Here is a 21,162-nt window from a genome sequence, read left to right as displayed (position 1 = left end):
AAGAGGGTCCTTTGTACATTTGAAATGGCCCTTGGACAAAGATGGTTGACGCATGACAATAAAATAGTTCCCCTTATGAGAGCCCAACCCATCCCTTCAGGCCTTGCTCAAATTCCCGTTCCTTCGTGAGACGGTTGCCAACCAGCTTCCCCCTCTGCTCCTTTCAGTAAGCACTCAGCTGAGTTAATCCCATCTGTTGGTAACTTTTTAGAAAGACTATAGGCCGAATTGCACTCTTCCACAATTACCACTCAAAAATAGCTCAGACGGACAACACAGAAATTACACTACACGGACAAAGAGTCATTCACCAGGTATATTTGAAGTCTAAGCTCTTTGAGCTATACACGTGCACAAATGATTCAGTTGGTGGAAATCTCCCCCTTCCCCTCCATATTTAAACTTTTCAAACTGAAAGTAGTGCTAAAGAGGTTTGCATAAGGTGCGTCATGGAAATGCTGAGGCAATTCTGACTTTCACAGTGCAGAGAGGGCCCCCTGAAACCAAGGGCTCCCCGTTTCTTACCGCTCTCCTGGGAAAAGTTCCTCTTTCCCTCTCCCCAAACCCAACCTAATGAAAGAACTACTTAACCTGAGACAGATTAACATGGAAACGTCGCAATAAATTTCACCGAGACTAACCACTTAGGTCATCCACTCCACTGTGTTTTTATTTTGTGACTACACAGGATGGTCATTTTAACTTTGGCTAAATTTGGCTGGAAATGACTGATGGTATCTGCTTTAAAACACTTAAAAAATTATTTCCAAATATGTATTCCTCATCCATATTTCTTTAGAACCTGCGTTCTGAAAACTCTGAGTAGCTTAAAAAGTCAAATGACCCCCAGAAGACTGCGAAGAGGTCCAGCACAAAATGGCTGAAGGCGGCCGTTCTCCATCAGTCTCAAGAGCTCAGAAAATATTTCTTCCACTAGAGGGCAGCATTCTCCACTTTTAAGTCTAATCTTTCATTTGCTAATGAAAAACCAAAAACCTCCACAGCAAAGTAAAGTCAAAGCATTTGCTTTTTATACACTCCTCAGATTTTATTTTTAAAAGGAGCCTGCATTTCTTCTCATGGAAACTCAGGGTTTTACAAGCAACGCTGTCCTCAGTTTCACCTGTACTGTGTCCAGTACGATATTGCTATATTCACAGTAGAACGGACTTTTAATTTCTGAGTGATCAGTCTGTTTTAAGTTTCTGATGAAACTAACATACACCTTAGTCAAAAACCACAACAATCCTTCCATAAGATGGCTGTGTTATTGTTCTCGCGTGTTTTTCTGAGGCTTGGGTAGTGAAAGTATTTCCCCACTCCCTTGTAACTGGCATTTGCATCTAAAGTAATTCATTAATGTACAGGAGGAGATGAGGCCTTGCACATATAGCAGAAGGTAATGGTTTTATAGGTGTATCTTCGGTAATGCACTTCGGGCTACAGAAATAGAAATATCACATGTGACGAAAACAAATGTTTTTGAGCAACATGGCCATTGCATGAGTAGGATTGGTATACGTTTGTTGATCTACCATCCTTTCCTTTTTCAAATACTCAGTGGCCGCTACATTCTGGCGATCTAGCTTCATCCAAATTGTCTACGACGGACACTTGCCTCTTCACTTTATTTAAAAACAAGTGTTCTTGATAGCAAAGATGTTGGCTAATCATTTATATATTGGCATGAGAAGTTTTGTGCCCTTCCAAAATTCAGCATTATCCATAATAGAGCATAATATTATCAGATTATCTGTATTAGTATATGAATGCATTCATAAGCAATGCACATATTATGTTTTTAAGCAGCTAAACAATCACTAAATAAAAAACATCCAGATTTTAAAAGCACAGCTGAAACATTTGTACAAATATACAAAGAGAAAAAACAATCATTCAGACACCATGAAACTTCTGTAATAAATAGGTTTGTCTGAAATCGGTCTCTATCACCCTGGACAAGCCTCCCCCGTGAGTCTGGGAAAGTACTCTACGGAAGTGGTGTTCAAAATCTACGGAGGAATATCTTTGGGGCCAAGCTCAGTGTTGCCTCCAGGAATTTTAATAGAGCTATGAAGTATTGACTCAAAATAGTGGATATACCCAGACTTGTTGAGCTGGATGATGCTGATAATTTTTCTAGTCTAGATAGGACATGGCTGGATGCTGACAATCTGTGAGTTATAGTATATCCTCGAATCACGAAAATAAATGCTGGTGATCATGCATGTCCTGGGAATGTTGGGATGCAGAGGACTGAGTGAGACCAGATAGGGATATCTCATGCAGTCAAAGTCAAGTTTACTTATGGTCCTACTTAAGTGGCCAGGAAGAAACAATGCACACACGTCAGGACTGGGACTGAAACAGATCACAAACAACACGAGTGCTATTTGTTACTGATGTCTCTGGCTTGGATCAACATGGGAGAATGAAGATATAGGCTGTGCTGATACTTTAATAAGAAAATACTACCTTTTTTCCCTAGAACCTTCTAAATAATGGATTATTACTCGATGGGTATGATATGATCAGGAAACTTATCACCTTTTCCTAGCCCTTTTGTCCGAGAGGCTTGATTACAAGGAAGGAATCTCAAACAACCAAACACCCAGGGATTGAAAGGCAATTATTTTTTTTTTCGACAAACAAACAACAGAGGGCAAGAAAGCATGATAAAGAGGAGACAGATATTATCGTTGAGGCGGAGCGGTGCGCTCAGTTGGACACGGAGGGTGGCAGGCCGGGACGCCGGGTTTGGATGATTTTTGGCTTTGGGGAAGTCTTTGGATCCTCTTCTTCCTCTATGTCACTGTCGCACACGTGCACGACGACACTTGGGGTGGACTCAGTTCCTGCATGGAGCTCATACTTCTCTCCTGAAAGGCAAGAAAAAGGGGGATGATAAAGGGGAAGGGAGCTCAAAGCAGATTCTTTGGCAACGTTTGTTCTGGAAGTAAGGAGAACATTTTACAGGGTCTCAGGAAACCCGGGTGTAATCCAGGAATGGCACGGGGCATCGCAAAATGGAGTGAGACTGCTCGGTCACTGTATCTCTACCACCTATCAACCGGACAACCTGCAACGGGCCACTCACTCTCTCGCAGCCTCAGCATCCTCAACTGTAAACTTCAACACGGTCACAGCGACAGCCCATGGGGTCGTGGTGATGACTGAGTGGGTCTGGCAGCTAGTTCTCGGTTTCTCTTCTGTTTCCCATCATCGTTGCTAATTGCTGAGTGACCTTGGGCCAACAGCTTCACTTCTTCACCTTCTCCCCAGGGCAGTCTCTGAAGTCTCCTCCAGCCACACACTTTTGTAGTAAGAGCTGCCCCAGGATGGACTAAGGCAGGATCATCACATGTCCGGGATTTGCGGTGGCTACTGGGTGACGGGGGTTAGATGACTGTCAAGGTCCCTTCAAGTTCCAAGAGCCTGTCCTTCTTGACTGGCTCATCTTACAGCCAAACGGCTGTTAGCTGGCTGGCTTCCTGTCTTTGTTTCACTTCAGGAGGTATTTACTGAGCATTCTCCATGGTCTGGCCTATTGCTGTGATAAAGGCTACAGGCACACTAAAAAACATTTGTGTCTACCGCAAGAGCACAGCCCAGTGGCCGCATGCGGAAACAGGAAGTATTACAAAATACCACGGTAAGCGCTAGCGTGGCAATAGATGTCAAGGACTATGGCACCAAATTGTAAGGAGAAAGTAACACTGAAAGGCTTCCCGGTGGAGGTGAAATCGACTTAGGTCTAAAAGACAAGTAGGAGACCTCCGGGTGGTCAGGCAGGAGGAGGGGGCATTCTCCATCTGCATGCTTTTAACTTCTCAACTTAACTGTTGACATACTCATCTTAACCTTCTCCTGACATCCCACCCTTCACTCCCCATCCTTCACAAATGGGGAAAATCTAAAAGCAGTGTCTCCCGGACATCCTCCTGGTCAGTGGCTTTCCAGGTCTCACCAGATCAAATCCTCGTTTCTCAGACTAGGACAGAAGACCCTGCACAATCTCTTACCAGTCACGACAGCCACATCCTCGTACCTACTGATAAAGGAAATTTTTGACTTTAATGTTTGTGGGCTCTGCTCCTGGTCTCCCAGGGAAGCTATCCTTTAACATTTACCAAGGCCAAAATGACTCAGCAAAACCTCAAAGCATGGGCTGTATTTCTGCCCTGAGCACACATTGTAAGTCGGCTTCGTTAAAAAACAAACAAACAGAGGAAACCAAAAAGGAGCATTCCAAACGTAAACATAAGAAAAACAAAAAACACCTCCCTGATTCCCGTAAGATTAAGGTCAGACAGCCTTGCACATACTAAAAGCTTAAGATAAAATCTGTAACTATCTGGAAGGTCCTTTCCTGTGATGCCTTGCAACTCTTTTTTTTTTTTTTTTTTTTAAGATTTTATTTATTTGAGAGAGAGAGAGAACGAGCAGGTGGGGAGTGGCAGAAGCTCCCCACTGAGCAGGGAGCCCGACTTGGGGCTCGATCCCAGGACCCTGAGATCACCACCTGAGCCGAAGGCAGACGCTTGACGGACTGAGCCACCCAGGTGCCCCTAATTTCTTTTTTTTAATTTTTGTTTTTTAATCCCCTCAGTTTTCGGTACTTGGTTTTGTGGCAGGCCTAGCAGACTAATATAGCCATGTGCTGCTAAGAGTGTTCTCTTTCTGTTAAGAGTCAGAGAAGTCCTTGTTGGACCGCCTTTGACATCCTGGTGTGTAGAGCAAAGGCTTTCCTGGGTGAGGGCAGGGATATTTCACAAAAATGGAGTGTTTCAGCTCCAGGATTTCGCTGGATATTGGCAGTAGCCAAGAGGGACAGAACTAGCCAGAGCCATAGAAATATGGCTCATAAAGACCCTGCAATTTAAAGTCTAGATTTGGTGAACTTGTAGGTAGAGAGAATTGTGGCAGCAAGTATGAAATCTCTGGCATAAGTGGACCAGTTTGGATTCAGCAGAGGACAGTGACAAAACCAGGGGACAAGGAGCAGAACCAGGAAAGAGACACCTGCCTGAGTCATCGGAGCTCCGCTTTGCTTCCCTGATCCCCTCTGAAGTCCTTCCAAGGCCTATGCTCACGGCTGTGGTGGACCTAGCAACGCTATTTACAGCTCATTCAATTGTGTTCCGTTCTCCTTTAAAGCATTTTGTCCCGTTTATCAAAATCTCGAGGGAAAAGAACTGCTTCAGCTATTGCCAAGGAGCGGAATCTATAGGACACCAGCTCTTGCATAAAAGGCGCCGGGCCCTGGCTGGGCAGAGACCTGGTTGGCGGCATCTTTGAGCAGCGCTTCTCAAACTCCTGACAGCTTACTGGAGGTGCTTGTTAAAATCAGAATTTACTGGGGGTGCTCCTGAGTGGCTCAGTTGGTGGAATGTCGGATTCTGGATTTCGGCTTGGGTCATGATCTCAGGGTGGTGAGATCGAGCCCCATGTCCGACTCCGCCCTGGGCAGGGAGCCTGCTTAAGATTCTCTCTCTCCCTCTCCCACTGCCCCCCCCGAAATGAATGAATGAATGAATGAATGAATAATAGAGTGTACTCGTATGAGGCTGCAGCGCCGCAAATTCTGACTTGGTGACATCTCCTTTGGAACCCAGCGCCAGCCCCCCTCCACGCGCTTCTCTATGTTTCAGGGCAGCCGGTGTTACTCGGGTTTGTGTGGCTGGCAGGAGGCTGCAATCCTGCTAGGGCGCTGGCCTGCACCTAACCTGCCTCCTCCCTCCCTCCATTCTGCACCATCAATTTTTCACGGGAAAGGGCCAACAGCGCAGGTCAAGGGCAGAGGTAGGGACGCTGAGGACGCAGGAGGGAAAAGCAGCAAGGGCTCCGTATCAGCCCCACAGCCACCCCCAGCCAGCAGCACGATTTCATCGGTGCTCTTCTTTCTCATCTGTTTCTGGGACAGCAACAAGCCCCTCGAAGTTCCACAGCAAACGGTGATGAGTTCATCGTATCTGCGGTTTCCAAAATGTGCTCTTTCCTTTGGGAATGCCTTGCAATTCTGAAGGAGAGACGCCCTCCAATAAGAGACGGAGAAAGAGAGTAAACACGTGGTGAGGTCATTCTTGTTGCGAAAGGGATTTCTTTGAAGTTCTCCGGGTTTAGAGAGGAAACCGGAGTGGCTGCTGGAGCCCGGCGCCCTGCTGGGTGTGATGTAGGGTGAGGTGGTGGTGGTCTCGGGACGACAGGAGAGAATCTGCCATCACCCAGCGAGCCTACAGATGGTGGGGCTGGGGGGGGGGGTGAAGGGGGGGCGGCGGGGACCCCAGCCAGGGGGCTGACCAGACACCCTGCCCCTTTCCTCATCTGTCGGCAAGAAGCTAGTTGCTAGCTTTATATATATATTTATATTTATGTTTATATTGTAGTAAAATATACTTCATGAAGCTAGCCTTCTAATTAAGCCATTTGTTCGCCCTGGCTTGGATAAAGAACATTGCCTTAAAGATACCTCTAGTTGCAATGTGTTTACCAATTCAAACCTGAGCGCTTTCCTCTCCAGTCGGTGTGCTGAGGGCACACTCAGGATGGGGCGGGAAAGATGCTGGGCAACTCGCACGTTGTGGAGCCCGTCGAGCTAACAAAGTCATTCAGGCTGCTTGGTAGTAGAGCTATTTTATCGCTGTGATCCCATTAACTCTGACATTTCACTGTTCTATTTTTGGAAACTTTCTTACTATCAAAATCCAGCAAAGCTTAACAGCTGTTAAGAGCCCCACAAAATAAAAAGAAGTAGCTTTGGTGTGGCTGGATTGAAGTTTTCTTTTTTTGGCCTCTCTTTCCCTTTGGGCTTGAGCTAATTCCCTACCAGGAGGGCTGACGTCAATGCTGTCACCCTGCAGGGTGACCAAGTGGGCTTGGCAGGGGACAAGGAGCCCGTGGGGGCCCTGTCCCCTCAGGGTGGGCCGGTGCTGCCACACTACATGGAGCATGGCCAGTGGAGCATTTCTTTGAAAGGACGAGCGGAGGGTCACCCATGACACTCCCAATCCTTACGTCTGTGTTCAAACCCTCCACCACGTCCTGATTCCTGCAAGTCTGGAGGAAGTGGAGGTGTCCATGGGCTGCTTCCTGCTCTCAGGAGGGAGACGGTCACACCCCTGTTCTGAGCAGGGGGCTGGGGGACAAGGTGACGTGTGTGGGTGACTGCTGGTCCGAGTACCCCCGGAGGTTCCCCATCACGCTGCCACCCTCGGCTTGTGGGCCAGGAGTTGGCCCCTTCTTGAATTCTCTCTAAAATAATCAGTGTGATTAAGCACGGTCGCTAAAAATCAGCATAATGAGATGTGGGAAGGGCAGGAAGATGTTACAAAGCTATATTTACGCACATGACAGCAGAGCCGAGACGGTTCAGATACCTAATCAGAAAACTCTTGAGATAGAAGGAAAGGGTTTCCTTTCCTTGGGCAGGTCCTCATGTGAGCTGGAGCTCCAGGAGATGGAACCCCCGTCCCAGAGGCTTTCAAAAGACTGGAGAGTTGAGCAGGCATGAGGCGAGGGTCTGCTTTATGCCTCGCACGGCTGCCATTCTTCTCTGAAGAGTCTCTCTGGAGCATCAAGAGCTCTCAACGTCTGTCTCTACGAGACGCTATGTCCTCAGCCTGAACGCACACGTGCATCTGGCCGTATATGGACATCTCTACAAAAATCTCCCACTCTTCTCCAAACTCACATATCCAAAGTAGAACTAGTTATGTTCCCTGTCCATCTATGTTTCCTTTCCAGCTATCACATTTCTCTGGGAGGTTCCATCTTCTAGTGCCAATCCGCAGAGTTGGTCATCCTGGAAGCTCCTCTGCCTTCCATCCATGGTAGTTAATCTGCCCAGGAGCGTTATTCAGTACTGCTTTGAAACATTTCTCCATAGGCTCCCTCACAACCCCCTGCTCGTAATGCCCCCATTCACAGTTCACCTCCTCCCACCCCAACGACTCTCAGCTGGTTTCCCCACCATAGGAACTAATCTTCCCTATCACAATAAGCTTCCTAAAACAACATTTGGGGACATCGCCTCATCACATAGTAGTGGCGTGATGCTGAGAGACACATAACATTCTATGCCTCAGTTTTCCCCATCAGCAAAATGGGAATAACAACCACACTGATGCTATGAAATAAAGAAATATTTGTCAGATACGTAAGAAAGCCCTCCTGAGATTCATGACATGATGATTTAAGGTGACATGGTGGTCAGTGCTGCTGCTGCCCCAAATAACTTCCCGTTTTCAATATGATGAACTCATCTAGTCACACCACAAAGCAGCTGAAGAATTAAGCAGGTGAGTCATTCCAAAGAGCTTCTACTCGGTGGAGTCACGGCTGTAAACAGCAGGAAGGGTGGATGGTGACATGCTGAGTCCCTCAGTTCAAATGCACAGGGGAGTGTCGTAAATTCCGACCTTCAAGATGGAATGACCCTTGCTCTCCTTGCTACTGCCCACCCCCCCATCGGTAAGTTCCTCTCTCCCCACCTTTTCCACGCTTGTGTCCCCATGAGAAGGAACCAACTCTTAAACTGATTTTAAACGAGATCTCTTTCTTTTTCTGAATCACTTGTTTGTAATGCCTAATCATATCACCTTTTACATTATACATTAGTTGTTTCATCTGGTGATGTTTTATATTCCAAGCTGCTAAAGTGGTGGTTTCGGTGATGGCTTCAGCTTCACGTACAAGTAAATGCTCAATAAATACATTGCTGATTTATGAAAGGCCCCAACCTTGGCCGTTTGACATACTTGTACATTGTCCAGTATGTACTCGCAATGTGAATTTTTCTCCTAGTGTTTAAGGTGTGTAAGTTTTAGATTTTCAGTTAAGCTTAAAACCAAGTAAGGGCAAGTATTTACCCAATTTTCAGTGTGCTGGCAGGGGGGTGTCATGGAAACTTACCATCTGCTTTAAATATCACCACGACTATTTCCCACACCCTTACTAAATGCCAGACACAGCTCTCAGTACTTCACATCAACTGGGTATTTAATGATGACGACAGCTCTGTACTGTGGGTGGCATCCTGTCTAGTTGATCCAAGAGGAAATTGAGATCACAGAGGAAGTATATGACAGAGCCAGGATTCAAACTCGGGCCCATCAGACCTCAAAGAACATGCTCATAATCACTCTCTGGCACTGGCCGTCCTGACTCCCACTGCGTCATGTTTGACAAGAGACACTCCTGAAAGGGAGCTGGGTTTAACTTTTACTTTCAATACGTCCTTAAGGCAACTTATATTTTAGTGAATATTTGTTCTCTAGCTAAAGAGGAACATCTTGCCTCTTTTTGTTCTGGCCAATTGGTAGTTATTCTAGGCATGGTCTCCTTGACAGTGAATCGTCTCAAAAGATAACAATCAATTATGAAAAGAAAAGGGCTATATATTATAAAGTGATTTGACTTACATCTCTTATGGTAGCTTGGGACTCTGAAAAAAAATTTTCTATCTTTCCTTCTGGTCTTAATTTTATAATCTCTCGTATGGAAAGTGAATTCTCAATAGGAAAGTTAGGGTCTTAGTGGATTGATTGTGTTTCACAATGACAGCCATAATATTTCTTGCTAAACATTCCTCTTCGATCACCTTGCCTGTTCTTCATGGAGGATTGTTCCCACTGTGTCCTCTCCCCTCAAATCTGGACAGGCCTTTCTGACTGCCTTCACTAATACACTGTGGCAGAAGTAATCAGTGTGAATTCTGGGTTGCGTCGCAAAAACACACGCACTTCTACCTTGCTCTGTCAGGATGCTCATTCCTAGAACCTTGTGTCCATGTTGTAAGGAAGCGCAAGCCGCCCATGAAGAGGCTCACGTGGAGAGGAACCAGGGTCCCTCACCTACAACCTGTCTGAGCTTTCAGCCAACAGCCACACTGATGTGCCAGCCATGTGAGTAAGCCATCTTGAAAGTTGATTTGCCAGTCTCCGGCTGAGGGGCCCGAGCAATGTTGCATGGAGCAGAGATGAGCTGTCCCCCTGAGCCCTGCCTAAATAGAAGATTTGTGAGCAAAAAAAAAAAAAAGATTGTTGTTGTTTCAAGGCCTTCATTTCGGGATAGTCTGTTATGTGGCAATTGATAAGTCATGGGTCATACAAGTTCTCTTTGCTCAGAAGCAAGCTAAGCCACTACAACTTTAGTTGAAATGAATCGCTTGTGCTTTATCCTCTTTTCTCTGCTCACGTGTTTCATTAGACTGGATACCACACCAGTCTCCATCCTTCCTTCCTTATGGATGAAGCTGCACGAGCAAGCCACTTGGGACCTCTCTCTGTGGCCGCTTTCTTACTCCTCTCCAGTGGAAGCAGAGTGACAACTTAGGGGAAAAGAACTGAAATTGCTCAGCTCACCCTCTCCACTTTGCTCTTTGGGCCATCCCTGCCTGCAAAGGGCCTGTGCCCTGCTCAGCTCTCGGCCATGTGTGAAGGCCAGCACAGGAGACCCCACCCCATGTGGGGCAGTCTGTGGGCAGGCAGGGGGAGTCCCGACTGCTCGGCTCTGGATTTCAGCATTGGCAAGCCCTGGCTGGTGCTCAACTCAGCCACATTCTGGGCTTCAGCACAGCCTCAGAAACAGAGCTGGCATTATTCATCTCCTCTGTCTTAGTCTTATCTAACCCTCAGTGAGTTCTGAACCGAATAGGGAAAAAGAAGGCCTCTGTTATTAATCTGCACTGAATTTTAAGAGTGGATGATGGCTTATCAAGGCAAGTGCGAAGAACATTTCCAACAGGACCCTTGAACACAGAACCATGCTGGGTTGTGTGCCACGCATTAAACTTGATCTAAATTAAGAGCCCTTTATATTTGAGTAAGATGAGGAAGGTTGATTCCAATATTAAAGTGATTTCAGGCTTCTCATAGAAGGCCCTACAAACCCCTTTCCTCAGTACTTTTATTGTGAATGTGCTATTTTCAAGAGAACGAGGGGGCATCCGTCCTGGTCTATGGAACAAAAACATGGAATTTCTATGTGTTAGTTTTACTGAGCATGTTGCCTGTTCACGGGATTTAAAACAGACTGAGGGAAGAGTGTGTGTAATCTGAAATGTGCTTGAAAGGTGCTCACACTTAGATTTCCTTTCCTTTCATGTATTAGGTTTGGGACTTCAATTCCGCAGGGTGGGCAAGGTGAGCTAGGCTACCAAGCCCCGCTCTACCACTCCCTTGTCAACAGCAGAGACAGAGGTGCCTGGCCCTGAGGTAGCTCTCAGAGGACTGGGGGAGGGGCATGGGGGGGAGGGTCAGAGTTGGGGGGGCGGCAGGAGAGCCGTCTGCAGCCGCAGGAAGCAGGGGTGTGGTGAGTTGCACTTCCTTTCTTCCTCCCAGACCCTGGCTGTGTCTTAAGTCACCATGTCTTTTAAGCCTTTCTCAGTCCTGGCAGGGCTAATGCTGGTTTGCTTTGGGCCCAAAAGTGCTCCCCAAGAAAAGGAGGAATTATGGTGTAAAACATCAGGAAGTTTCCAAAAGCTGTACTACCGCCCCCATACATGATTTAACGGTATTTTTAAGTTATCTACCAGCAAGCTCATCTGCTCCCAAAGGGGAGGAAAGAAAGTGTGTGGGTGGGTCTCGGGAAGGGGGGTGGCTGGTGACACCTCTCTGGACTGCTCTCCTCTCTCACTCCTCTTTTGTCTGCCTCACACTGGCACCTTTGACCTCTTCCTAGGCACCGCTTACCTCTACGTCTCTCGCATTCGAGAACCACCTGATAAATAGTGCAGAAGGGTAATCAGTATTGTTCTCAGACAACAGTGCTGAGCTGACGGTGATGTCTGGAAATGCAACAGGGATTTTTTTTTTTTTTAATTTTCATTTTTTGGTTTTCACAGGGACTGGGTTGCGTGTGGACACTGGCATTTAGCAGGTGATGCCCAAAGATGCTAAACGGACTGCAACGTGTAGGACTGTCAGTTCCAAAATATCACAGCTTTCGCACTGAGAAACACTGAGCAAAGAGCTTAACGTAGGCACATTTACATTTTAATAAAAGACTTAAGATATGGTTTAAAAATTGAGTGACCAAAAATAGGTAACACACGCTGAGCATTCACCACGTCCTGTGTTGGACATACAGATTCATACAGGTTATCTCATTTGGTACCTCTAACAATCTGATTTTACTGTTGAGGAGGCACAGAGGGGTTAAGAAAGTTTCTCCAGGTCACACAGCTAGTAAGAGGTGGTGCCTGGATTCAAACTCACACTCCGAGTTTTAGTCATCATCGTAAAGCAAGAGAAATATCTTTCTTCATGTTGGAGCCTCACGGACAGCTACAAAATAGAAGAGGAGGTATCCCAGGGCAGAGGGGCTTACTGGAGATGTGTATATCGCAACTGCCTATTCACAAGCTCAATCTGGGAGTGGAGAAAGAACTTATTTTCTAAGTAGAAGTGGAAAGAGGATTCTCGATTAAAACCAATATTCTCGGGAGGAAGAAACATTCCAGAGAGAGAAGTCCTTTGCACATTTCTTCTCTCCCATACCTTTGTGTTTCCATGAGCTCACATTTCATTTTGATCAACCCCAGAGAAAAGTGCTGTAGGTAATTTTGAGGATGGGGTCAAATCACTGAATGGCAACTCTGTCCCTTATCCTTCGTGCAGCAGCTGCTTCTGTCAAAGAATGTCCTCTAAGCTTGGGAGGCAAAGAGTATAAAGCAAAGCACAGACCACCCCATGCCCATGTAAAGTTCAGAGAACAAGCCCAGGTAAATCACCACCACCACCGTCACGAAGGACAGGAATATGGTTCTCGCTGGCTGGTAGACACTATTCCAAGTGCTTTCCATACCTCAATATATATACTGGCACAGGAAACATCTCTCAGAGGATGTCCTGCTAAACGATACTGCTCAGAGCAAAATGACCATCACACCCACCATGGATCTGGTAGTTCCTGTGTGCCAGGCACTGGACCGGGTACCTCATGTGTATTAATTATTCCATCCTCATGATGACCTTGCAAATTGTCAAAAATCACCATTAAAAAGAAAAAAAAAGAGGTGCAGAGAAGTGAAGTAAATTGCTCAAGGTCACCTCAAACAAGTGGAGCTAGGACTCCAAGTGAGGTATGCCGAGGCCAAAGCAAGACCGCCATATTGCCTCTCATCAGGGCGGCACACAGGCTTTACCTCAGCGGGTCTAGCATGAGCTCATGTCAGGAAACTATTATCCACATAAACATTGGGGGTTCTTCCTCCTTCCCTCTCATCCTTAGTCCCAACCCACATCAAAGTAGGAAAACATAAAGGGTCCCCTTGGTAAAATGGGGTGGGAGGAGAGGAAGAGATGGGGATGCCAAAGAGAGGGCGAAGGAAAAGAGAATGCTTCTATCATTTTGTTAGAAGAGGTGTTCTATTTCAATAACGGAAAGTTTGTTTATCTTTTGGGGGTTTCCCTCTTAGACTGGATGAGGCAAGGGCACGGATCTTCATTCCCTCCTAGGTCATTTAGGATCTAAAGTACTTCACGGGGACAACCAGTTGACTGAGGACCTGAATTCACAGCTGAGACAAGGAAGTGGAACCCTCCAGGGAAGGTATGGACCAAGGAGACTAGGGAAACCATGCAGGGAGTAGGGGTGGGAAGATAAAGGGAGACCGAGTAAAGGGGTTCTCTGAAGCCTGTGAGGTAGGGCTCATCCACACAGGTGACAGAAAAGTAGCAACATAAGGACAGAAAGAGCTGCTTGGTCAGAGAGGCGTGAGGTTTTCCTCTCTAGAAATGACCATCCTGTTTGACCTTTCCTGATATTAGGGGCTTGGCTAAGGGCATAGCTCTGGGGATGGTCATGTGTCTTTTCTATTATTCTACCATGTGTGTATTTTACCTGTGAAAGAAGAGAAAGAAGTATTTTATGTTGCTACTCAACAGTGATTAAAAATAATTGTGCAGTATATGCTGAGAAGAAAAGCTTTTCAGACATTTTTTCCCCCAGGGAAATTTCTTAAATCATAGGTTTTGTTTGTTTGTTTGTTATTGTTTTGTTTTTAAGTAGGCTCCATGCCCAGGGTGGAGCCCAACGCGGGGCTTGAACTCACAACTCTGAGATCAAGACCTGAGCTGAGATCAAGAGTCGGACATTTAACCAACTGAGCCACCCAGGCGCCCCGTCAGGGAAAATACTTTGAAAGGAAATGGAAAATTCTGAGCATGTGGTGCAGAATCACAAATCTGCGTGCCTTGGGTGGGGAATGACGGAAGAGACCGCGCGAGTGGGAACGCTGGAGCCTGACTGTTTTATTTGCTTTTCATATCTGTGATCAGAAAATAGCAGTTGTTAAACAAGAACTGAAGCTTATGTAATAGTCATACCACATGCGCCCAAAATATAGGTGTTCATCTATATTTAAAAAATGGAATTTTCTCTACCTTTGAATCAGGGAGCCTGGAATAGAAACTGTTTCTTCCTTGTAAGTTACATGAATTAATGAAATATATTTTCCATGTAGAGGAAACGCCGTGCACTAGGCAGCAAACCAGCAAAACTGCTTTACTATGGCATGTTTTGATGGAAAAGAATTTGGGGGGAAAAAAAAGGCTAAATATAGCAGATATACATAACTTGAAACTTGGGCACCATTTTAAGCCCTCTGCAGTTAACTAAAATTGATCTCCCTAACAAGAGCTAAAAATAGCAGGAGAAAAAAAAAGGAATAGACAATGACTTTCATATCATTCCCTGCAGGCATTTTCAGTGACAATGAACATGACCTTCCAGAGCCATCCTAGAGAGCAGAATAAAGCCTGGCATTTCACATCCCACCTCTGATTTGCCACCCATTTAGTACATTGTAACATCTTTGTGTTTCCATTTTGGCTGATTGGTAGAGATAAGCTGTCTTGCTGGGCTGGGTTTTATATCTGAAAAGAACATAGCACCGTACTCTTTCTGGAGTCAGGAATAATAGCTATAAAATAAACCAAAATAAATATTCGATTCATCCTCCACTAGGTCAAAGCCCTTCTTCTTTTGTCTAGATGATTGTTAGATGATGGGCTTCTCTAAATTCACCAGGAGGACTAATGGCAATGTAGAAAGCCTCTGTTTTACAGAGCCCGTAGCTGTCTTTTAAGCAGAGCAGAAGGCAAATTCTGATCCCCGTGTCCCACGGGGCCACAGAGAAAAGCACTGAACAGGCCTTAAAGCCTGACCCAGTGGCTGTGTTGGGGGGGCGGGGGGTGCCGATAAGCGCAGAAATGAAAGGTGGACGAACACATTGTGTAAGTTGTTTTGCGTTTTAAAATTTTCCTTTAGCAACAGTCCTGAATTTCTTCTAGAGAAATTAATTTTACGATTCAAGAGACCTGTCTGGTTTCTCAAACTTTTCACTCCCCAGGGCAAAGGTGCTCGCTCAATCAATTCTTTCTGCTTCTTCCCAGTGGCAGAGGAACATATTTTAACTTACCAGCTGTGCAGCCTTGGGCAAGTTACTTAACCACTCTGTGCTTCACATGCCCCAGCTAGATCTACGAGGAGAATAGCAATTCTTGTCTCATGGAGTCGCTGCGAGCATTAACGGAGATAATATAGTAAGGTATTCAGAACAGTGCCTGGCACACAGTAAGCCCTATATATGTCTTAACTGCTGTTTCTATTTAAAATTTTTTTCCTAATTTGTCTATTTTACTTACTTTGGATCAAAAACAGAACATACAGTCATGGGGACACAGTGAAGAATGCTTGAAATGGTGCCTCTCACATTTTCCTGAGTATAAACTTGTTCTCACTGCAATAAATAGAACCAGACTTGCTTCTCCAGGGTTATGGGGCCCTTGTGTCATAAGAAGTGTTATAACAGCCTGTGAAGGATTTCAAAGGAATCCCACAGGCTTGGGTTTGATCATGGTTCCACTGTAATTGCACTCTCTATGCTTATTTCAAGAGCCTCTCCACAAGTTCCATGAGCATGAGCTGTTCCTGTCTGGAAGAGCATCACCACTGTTCCTTTCCCAAAGAAGGGGAGTCCTGCTCTGCTCCTGCTCGTCGGAGCCTCCATGAAAGTGTCCTCCACGAAAGGGTCTTAGTAATGCACGTCCTTGCCTTTCAGGGCGGCTGGGCACATTCACATTCTCGTGAGCCAGCTGGTTTGCTGAGGTGATCCTCCCTCAGACCGAGCGCCATCTTGCCCTGGATCCCTGCTCCACGATGATCTTTCTTCAGACTTACTTTAGCTCAGCATCTTTCAATTCCCACATCTCTTCTCAGTCACTCAGCTCTCCCAATTTAGCAGTGTTAGTCACTCCTCCGAAGCAAACCCCATTCCTCTGAGTTGCTTGCTCCGCTCTGATGTTACCGTGTTTCCATACTCCCGGAACTGAGGCAGCCATCCCTTAACACGGAATGAGTTATAATTCCTTACTGAAATGCTTCTGCCCAAGGATTAAAAATGAATCTCACGAAATCCTTTTTTTTTTTTTCCCCAAACGGAAACGCTCAAAGACCTCTCCTGGAAGAAAACATTAATTTAGTGTTGCTGACTCAGTCTGGGTAAAGCCATAAGAAAGTAACAATTTGCTGGTGAAGAGATGATCCCTAGGCAGGCTGAGGGCTCTGACCTATTCACTCATTCATGCATGTATGCATTCATGCAATATTTATTGAGCATCTACTATGTGCAAGGTGCTACCAGGCGCTGGGACTACCGAAAGTCGAGAAGGCAGTGAGTTGAACAGTAGAGAACTACCTTAGGAGGAGTGCGGGAGCACTTGTGCAAAGTGCCATGAGGAGCTTGAAGGAACAAGTCCCTGCCTTGGCACCTTGTGGGGGGGGGGGCAGGACACGGGGTGTGGCTATGCTCCTTCACTGCTGTGGCTGAAATAGCCACCGACACCCAGGCTTCTAACACAGCCTCCGTGATATTTTCAACTCAGTTGTCAACTGCGAATCATCCATCTGCGTGGGGTAAAGAAGCTTCAAGGACACAGGAAGAGGACAAGTGGAGAACTAAATAAAGAGAAGCAGCCTCGAGTTGCTGGCAAAGAATGGAGGGAACCATATCCCAGAGAACACACCCGGGACACAGTATCAGTCATCCTTCAAAAGCAGAAATCCCTCGGTATTCGCCCTTACACACATATATGGTGCACGGGCCTCCATTTGCACGCCTGCCACACCTGGGTTTGGCTTTCTGAGAGTCACAGTGGCGTCAGGGATAACTGTCAATTCACAGTTGGGATAACTGTCAATTCACAGTTAGGATAACTGTTTCGTCAGTGTCACAGCAGAGGGGGCCTCACGTCCACCGAGGCCACCAGTGTCCTCAGTCAAAGGCCAGGGGATCTGGCCACGTCGGGGGGGGTCAGCAGAGCCAGGCTTGACACTCGTCTCTGCCACCAACCAGCTGTGTCCCTTTGGGCAAACTGGCTCATCTCTCTCCAGCTTAGTGTTCTGATCTGTAAGAATATTACAGAAGAGCGCCATTAATATTCCCAGTGGGTATGGGAATATTAATAATTGCTCTCTCGAGTGCTTTAGAGTACATTCACTGGGCAAGGGAAAGCCAGGCTCGGAGGTCAGCAGCACCACTAAGGTAAAGGGCATGCATTTTCACCACTGTCGATAAGTTATTCACAGCTCTCAAAAGAAGCCCCTTGTTTTCTCTGCCTCTTGAAGACCCTTTCATTCCTCCTTCCTCCCTCCCCTGTGCCAGGCTCTGTAAGCCTCCCTTCTGAGGCCAAACTCCTGCTCCATCTGTTCCTTCTGCCTCCATCAGCTCCAGGTCACCCCCGCCCCTGGCCGTGTCTTCCAGGCCCGGGACTCCACTCCCTTAGCCAGTGAGGCTATCGGAGACCCGCCCTCATCCTATCTTTGCATCAAGCTTTGAGAATATTAACTACACATGAATTCTCCTTCCCATTTTGGAGAAAATGATTTGCATTTACTGGATTCCTGGCTCCAAGAGCGCGCCTGAGGCCAGCTGGGATGTGGCAGTCAGGATGTCCGGCTTGGCCTGGGCCTCCCTTATACACAGGGCAGGAGGAAGAGCACTGCCGTGGACCCCCGGGCTCTGTCACTGGCAAGTGGCTTCTCCCCTGTCTGGGCCTCTCGGTTCCGCCTCCTGTAAAATGCAGGCAGGCCAGGGACTCCTACGTCCTCCAGCCAAGACCTTAGTGATTCTCTGAAGCTCCCCTTCCTGACATTCACGCAACTGTACGACGAGGTGTTCCAACGTGTTGTCGTCAGCATCTGTGCAGGAGAGTCAAACCAGCAGCTCCAAGCCCCTTGGCTCCAGCCGGTCCAGCCGGGGCTGTGCGGGCCTGCTTCTGGAGTGTCCTGAATTACCGTGGGAAATGCTTTCACAAGGCTTGACTTGGGCAGACCCAACTTACTGCATATACTTCACATTCATTCATATCACAGACACGGCTCTTTGCATGGGAAGAACATTGGCTCCGGATTTCCTGTACGTGGATGAGGCTTTCAAAGAAATCACATTTCGAGAATACCACTCTTATTATATTGCTTCTTCCCTCAGCTCCTCTTAGTCAGGCACCTACTCCTTCTCACAACGGCTCTTTGGGGGGGGGGGGAGCCCATGGCCAGTGTGTAAAGGTCCCCGAGATGCTGAGTGCCTTGACGGCAATTAGAAAGAAACCCCAGGTAGCTTGCTCTCGGGAGTGCTATAATTTAACTTCCGGGCCACATGGGATAGCCAGTTAGTCTCTGCAGGGAGAGCTTATTACTCAAACCAGCCTCATCCTAATCTGAGGACCCACTAGGGTGCCCTCCCTTCCTGGTTTGCCTGGGCATTTCCTGTGTTTGACACTGAAAATTCCCAGGAAGCCTTCAGTCCTGGGTGAACCAGAACAGAACCACTGTCTGGTTCTGGTCGTCCAGGACTGGTCGACCTGGGTGATCGCCCTAGGAGTGGTTGCCCTAATAACCAGGGTCCTCAAATTTCCATGGGTACAAGAATCATCACGTGTGATGATTAAAACTGCAGACTTCTGGGGTGGGTGATTCTGGTCCAAGTGTCTTCCTGAGCACACCAAGAAACACTGGTAGCAACTCATTATATGTTTATCATCGCTGCTCTTTTGTCACTTGGCTATCAGTGGTTTTTGAGAGTTCCGGGGAGCTTTTAAAAAAATACTAATGCCTGAACTTGACCCAGATCAATTAAATCAGAATCTCTTAGGGTGCAATCAGGGCACTGGGATTGTATTTTTAAAGTCTTCTCTCACACCAGGAGACCAGCTAGTAGCAGACACGATGGGCATTATTTACCCTCGGATCCACAGTGCCTAAACCCTCAGCTGCGCCTGGTTGCAGTCCCTGCACCTCCCACCATTTCCCCTCCTGCTATAATACAGGAAAAATACTGTCAACCGAAAAAAGAGGCTGAGCCAATAAAAACCAAAAGCATTTCTTTAGGGTCTCAGAATTGCAGTTTGGGGAACACAGATACGGGCAGCAAACCAAATAGTTTGCTCACCCTAGGGAACAAAAATCAAGCATTTTTAAAGACAAAAGGGAATGCCTGTATATGTTGTTTAAGAAGAATTTTGATGGGTCTTGGTGGCAGAATATCTTGGCTGGTGACTTGTTGCTAAGGCTGTCACTAAGCAAAATCTCTTAGTATAGAAAGTTGCAGGCTGAGTTCTTGGAATATCATACGTGGTTGGGCCCAGTTCAAAAGTTCATGGTCCTACTGGGTGAGGATGTGCCTATGTCCCATCTCTTTAATGGGCATTCCAGCTCCATTTTATTTTATTTTATTATTTTATTTTATTTTATTTATTTTATTTTAAAGATTTTATTTATTTATTTGAGAGAGAGAGAATGAGAGAGAGAGAGAGCACATGAGAAGGGGGAGGGTCAGAGGGAGAAGCAAACTCCCCGCTGAGCAGGGAGCCCGATGCGGGACTTGATCCTGGGACTCCAGGATCATGACCTGAGCCGAAGGCACTTGCTTAACCAACTGAGCCACCCAGGCGCCCTCCAGCTCCATTTTAAAGCTCCTTGACATAAGTGACCCCATTTCATTTCACCTATCACAATACTTGGGAGTATTTTTCCAGCGAGGTGGCAATGTGTGCTGAAAGTGAGGATGATATCACTTCTAGGTACCAACATAAAGAAATTTCAGATCAGTGCATAGGAGATATGTACAAGGATGTTAACTGTAGCTTTGACTGGAACGGCGAGAAACTGGAAACAGTCTAAATGTCCAACTCAGGAAACTGGATGAATCAAGTGTGATGGGGGGTGTGTGTGTATTTATTTATTTATTTGTCCAGTGGAATACTATACTGCCCTGAAAACGAGAGAATCTGAGCCACATACACCAACATTGGAAGGAAGTGACCATAAGACTTTTTCTTAAGGTAAAGGCTACTGTGACCAGCTTCTTGGAGACCAAGAGGCTTCACCTTGGCAGGAAGACTGTCTTGTTTCAGAGGGTTCCTGGGCTTTCCTATGGCAGCAATAAAGGAACGTTGCATAGCATAGAAGCCTCATGCCAACTGGTAGAGCTTATTTTGCCTATTCTGAGAAAACCAGAATATACTGGAATATACCAAATATACCAAAATTCCTTATGGTATAGAGAGGAATCCCGTAAGAATTAGGTAGCTCTTTCCAATCGTAAAGTATCTGCATTGCAATGCAGAAGCAGCACGGACAGACATTTTAGTCCCGGTTCCCGAATTGCTGTTAAACAGGGACACAGTCCGATGCTGGTTCTTTCTCTCTCATCCATCAGCCCTCTCGCTGTTCACACATAGCAATAAACCCATTAGAAATGCACATGTTACCATGAGCCCCGATTTCAAGGCTGTTAATCCTATTTGGCTTTCCGAGGTTGCCGACAGTGTTTATTCTCCAAAGGGGTCACGGAGCATACCTGGTCCTAGCTTGGCCACAGCGTAGAGGAGGTCGTAGTTGAGCACGGGCGTGGCGTCGCTGATGGGCTGCCAGCCAACGGGAGGAGATGCCGGCGGTGAGATGAGGAACTGTTTGGCGGGCTGTGGTGGCGCCAGATGCAGCTTATCACCGTCTGTCTCTGGAGTCTGAACCTTTCAAACAGAGGAGAAACGAAGACACAGGATTCATTAGGGCCTCAGATGGGCCATGTTGGGACCCGGAGATGCAGAATCTCATTTTCAGCCTGTGACAAAGGAACCAGTGAACCAGGCTCTCATAATA

General features: G+C 46.5%; 1 protein-coding gene across 2 annotated transcripts in view; it reads right to left on the bottom strand.

The window, feature by feature from the left end:
* Nucleotides 1-298: 298 nt before the first annotated feature.
* The window catches only part of RCAN2 (regulator of calcineurin 2), a 265,414-nt gene continuing 244,550 nt past the window's right edge, over nt 299-21,162 (bottom strand). For both annotated transcript variants that reach the window (XM_032409713.1, XM_032409715.1), the window contains 2 exons: nt 20,861-21,032; nt 299-2,879 (listed from right to left, as the gene is read on the bottom strand). In XM_032409713.1, coding sequence (XP_032265604.1) covers nt 2,719-2,879; nt 20,861-21,032 — 333 coding nt within the window. In that variant the 3' untranslated portion in view covers nt 299-2,718. The remainder of the gene's footprint in view (nt 2,880-20,860; nt 21,033-21,162) is intronic.

This window comes from Phoca vitulina, unplaced genomic scaffold (genome assembly GCF_004348235.1).
Source record: "Phoca vitulina isolate PV1807 unplaced genomic scaffold, GSC_HSeal_1.0 scaffold11, whole genome shotgun sequence".
Taxonomy (NCBI): Eukaryota; Metazoa; Chordata; class Mammalia; order Carnivora; family Phocidae; genus Phoca; species Phoca vitulina.
The sequence above is the reverse complement of the archived record's forward strand: the minus strand, read 5'-3'. Positions and strand labels throughout refer to the sequence as shown.